The following is a 4416-nucleotide window of genomic DNA, read 5'->3' as shown; positions in this document are numbered from 1 at the left end:
GTCTCAACAGCCAAAATACATCTTTTACCTAGTCCTTTTCTACAATATATTATTAAACTACTTTCTTTGGACCCACTCAATGCTAAAACTTTTGGAGAAAACCAACCACACTGTATGTAAAATGTCAACCACAGAACAAATCAAGTCAAATGTGGAATCCATTTAAGGCATCTCAGACAAGTAAAATTGATGATTAAACGGGTTACCCATGTTATGAACATGATACTAATAGTTGGAAAAGGCAATAGATTACTTGTGACATGAATTTGACATACAAACTGCATTACTCAAAGAAAAATGATATACCTTGTCTTTGAGGTTTATCAAGTATCAAAAACCATTAATAAAGAAAAGCTCAGTGCTACCTAAGGAACAATCTCTCAATGCAAAATGGGCCTCATTCTCCAATATTTTGCTTAACTTAATGGGACTTCACATATTCCTGAACAATATTGTAACCCACCGACTCCTCTCCATAGTCCTGTAAAACAGTCGAATAAATACGTTAGGTGAAAAAAATATAGATGAATTATTGCATAGAAAAGTGAAGTAGTCAAAGAGAAGTTATTTAGTTTATTGAAAAAAATAAATAAATTACACCACCACTCCTTGAGGTTTATTGGAATGACACCCCCCCCCCCCATCTTCTTTAGGTTTGTATAAATGCAAGAGTTAAGTCAAACATTCCATTTTAAAAAAAATTCTTACCCAAACTATGGAGAAATTAGACTCCCCGCCCTTAAGGTTTGTGGATACATGACAACCCCCACTTAAGTATGTATAATTTAATAGGAAACTTCTTTAAAAATGGACTGTTTTGTTAGTGAAAACTTAACTGTTGCATTTAGACAAACCTCAAGTGGGGAAGTATCATTTCATGAAACGTTGGGGATGGGGGGTGTCACTTCATGAAACCGTAAGGGTGGCTGGTATAATTTACCCTAGTTTATTTATGGAAACCCCTTATTCCCAACCCCCACCCACTCCCAAAAAAATAAAAATAAAAATAAAAAGAGAAGAGAACCAATCAAGAGATAATATTATTCGATGGATGTGTCTTTACCTTCACTACAACACAGGAGCAACCCACAACCTTTCTAGCTTTTCCTTCAGAATCAATTTTACACAACTGCATCCATGGATGAAACAGAACAATTAAGTTAAATGGTGATATCAGTTTTCAATGGACATATTAGCCCAAAAAAAATATGTACACCAAAAGAACACAAGGCAGGCTTCCATTAAATTAATAGAATCGACCATGAGTAAGTACATGGCAAATGGCAGACCAATTCAATTATAAATTATGTTCAGATTATTTGCGCACAAAAAAAACACATAAATACTAAAGAGTACAGCCGTGACATGGTAGACAAATTAGATGAAAAAAAAAATATTCAAATAAAAACCATTGTCTATTTATTTAGGTGTCTAAAGCACTCATTTATTTTCCAAAATCTAACATATAACAACACAATACAACAATTAAGAGAGAAAGAGAGATAAAATCACCACATAATTGCAAGTTAAACCATTCTAAGTAACTGAAATTAACTAGCTAGTTAAACAAGTAAATTTCACTTACACCAGCCCACTCGCCAAGTGTTTTAGCACTAGGCACTGTCATTAATTTGACATCGTGATCAGCACAAAGGCCCTTGACCAATTTAACATAATCTGGCTGGTTGCAGTCCTCAGCTATCACACAGAGTTGTGCAGCATGCTTTTCAATCACCTTGGCACCTTCATGGAGTCCTCGTGCAAGCCCACCATGAGCAAGTGACTTCCTCAGCACAAGCTGCAAGGCAGTCATGATGTCCATGGCTTCACCCAGAGGTGCTTCAGTGGTCTCAATTGCAACAGGTGCAACAGGTGCTTCTTCTCTGTATTAGCCACAAAAGGAAAAAGGTAATAAAGAAATCCACCAACACAAACAGAGGAGATTCACGTTTAGAATTAAGCATTGATCTCTGAAGGACATAACCAAGAACAAACTGGTAAAAAAACACATATTAGAGAATAAAAGGAGCAATTATGTAGCATGGTCCTTAAGGGACCAAGGACTTCAATCCAAAGTCTCAAGATTTTGCTCAAATCATACATTAAATACAAACATTGTGGTCAAGGAATGTAAACATTTTATTACAGCTTCAGAAGTTTTCTCGATATCAATAAAACTATATGTTAAATGCTAATAGGCTCTGGTTCAAAAGACAATTCCTCCTCTCACTCGCAAGAATGGGTGGAGGGTGAGGTCATGGATTCAAAACCCATTAAACATGCACGTGTTTTATCAATCAGAAAAATTATATATATTTTCATCAAATATCAAGATTGAAAGAAACAACAGTAGTGTGCACAAGTATGACATCCATATTTATCACTCATGAGTCAGAGAAGTTGAGCTTTCATTGACTCTAGTTACAACAAACTCTTCTAGCAAACTAGGACTTAACCTAATCTACCACATGAAAAGCACTAATCCATCTACCATTAAAAACAGCCCACAATGCTTGCTAAAAATAGCTATAACTCACTTAAACATATTTTCAGTGTTCACCACTATCCGAATTAGTTTACATAAAGCACAAATGCTAATGCAGCACCAAAATAATGGTATTTTTTAAAAGTATTATGCTAGAACAGAACACAAAAGACACTATTACACGTTCCCAGTATTTTAGCAATATCATATCTCCTCATCTCCAAACATAATAAGAGGGGCCAAAATCAACCAGCAATCCAATTAGCCATGTATGAAACGGGAGAAACCACTATTGCCAAATTGGGATCTCTGGCTCAAGAAATTTTACAGTACTTAATTTGCACTAAAAAACTGACAAAAGCAGGCCCAAGTAAGCTTATTGGCCCCCCACCCCTTTATTTTCGTTTGTTTGCAAGAATTAAGAAGACAGAAAACCAGTGGAACAACATATATTCACGTACCCTGACATTTCTGGTTGATGATCAGATTACAAGTCACTTTCCTGTTTCCAAAAGAAAAACAAAAATGTCAACAAGATTGTAAAAGATTAAAAGAAAGTATAAAAATTTAATTCAAAAGGTGATCCTTAGTTCAACATTCAAGTCCAACTCAAATTTTTCTCAGTAATTATACATATGGACACATGCGACTTTATTTCACGTGTTCTTAAAAACACAACAGAACAGCGGATATCTAAATTTGGAGAAAAAATCCAAATAACTAATAATAGTATCATCAATCAACAACCTCACACTTGATGGAGATAGATCTAATCAATTGCATTGAATCAACTTCTAGAAAAAACAAGTGAAAGCACACCGAAAACCTTGACTACAATTTCATAATATTACGCACACCCACTAAACATTTCCACACCCTTGTCTAAATTCCTTGGTTTCATTTTATAGTGAATGATAGTGTTTGTAATTCTGAAGTACTTTTATCAATTTTGAAATAAGAAATCGACATTTTTTTTTCTCGGAAAACAACTGAAAGCATTTCATTTTAGCTCAAATCTTCTGTGCTGCTCTTAGTCCAACTGAACAATCATATCCAGAGTATGAAAAATCCAAGACAACAAACAAAGCAAAGCCCAACATTTTCAATTATCATTCCTAGATTTATAAAATAGTCTGTCTGGTTAATTAAAATTTAGCATAAAACAATATGAAAAAATAATCTGATGGGTACATGGTATTTTGGTTTCTGGGGAAAACTAATGATTCACATAACCTAAAAGAGAAGAAATTGACTAAGGAAAGTTGTACTAAGGACCCAGATGACAATAAGCTAAAAGGGTTTCAAAAAAAGGGAAAAAAAAAAAAAAATCTTTTCTTATGGTTTCCTACTATGAATCTCGGTAACCAAGCAGAATATTCAGATTCAAGAACTGAACCCATAATTTTAGAAAAGGGACGTGACTGACCTTGAAGATTGGGCGGTGTAGATCTAGGAGCTGCTTGCACTGATAATCTGCTTGCGGAGAAGAGATTTGGTGATTGGGAGGCGTTTTTATATGTCAACGATGAACGTACATCAAACCCTAAAACCCTAGCTAAATCCGTTTTTACTAAAATACCCTTTCCCTCTCCTCTGCAATTTTTTTAAGGAATAATTACAATAAGAAAAAGTTTCTCAACAATCTAAATTAGAGGAATTCTCTCCAAACTATGATGTGTCAACACCAAAACTTGACACCTGTCCAACTCAACTAAGGCTGAAATTCAAGAATTAACTTTGGTTAACTCACTTTTCCATATCTTTTTTTATTTAAAAAAAAAAATTTATTTCTCACCATCATCACCTGGTAAACGCTCAGTCCTCTCTCTCTCTCTCCCCTTCAACGTAAATCATTCTCCATCTCTCTCATTTGTTCAGCCACCACACCCAACAGCCAATAGCCACCTCACCCGATAGCCAACAACCACCAC

The 4416-nt window shown here is 35.0% G+C and overlaps 1 protein-coding gene across 1 annotated transcript; it reads right to left on the bottom strand.

The window, feature by feature from the left end:
- Positions 1 to 229: 229 nt before the first annotated feature.
- Positions 230 to 4098, bottom strand: LOC142615106 (small ribosomal subunit protein eS12-like). The gene is made up of 5 exons (XM_075787804.1): positions 3912 to 4098; positions 2947 to 2987; positions 1586 to 1883; positions 1064 to 1129; positions 230 to 481 (listed from the first exon to the last, which is right to left on the bottom strand). Exons 2-5 carry the CDS (start codon positions 2952 to 2954, stop codon positions 422 to 424), a joined length of 432 nt encoding a protein of 143 aa, XP_075643919.1. The 5' UTR covers positions 2955 to 2987; positions 3912 to 4098; the 3' UTR covers positions 230 to 421.
- Positions 4099 to 4416: the final 318 nt, after the last annotated feature.

This window comes from Castanea sativa, chromosome 1, assembly GCF_040712315.1.
Source record: "Castanea sativa cultivar Marrone di Chiusa Pesio chromosome 1, ASM4071231v1".
In the NCBI taxonomy this organism is placed as follows: Eukaryota; Viridiplantae; Streptophyta; class Magnoliopsida; order Fagales; family Fagaceae; genus Castanea; species Castanea sativa.
This window is presented reverse-complemented; position numbering and strand designations above follow the sequence as displayed.

Bases quoted from the DNA above. Each gene is read 5' to 3' on its own strand.
- LOC142615106 (XM_075787804.1), bottom strand. The intron at 1,130-1,585 runs GTAAGTGAAATT...CCATGGATGCAG, and splicing joins CACTTGGCGAGTGGGCTGGT to TTGTGTAAAATTGATTCTGA. The intron at 482-1,063 runs GTAAAGACACAT...ACTGTTTTACAG, and splicing joins GCTCCTGTGTTGTAGTGAAG to GACTATGGAGAGGAGTCGGT.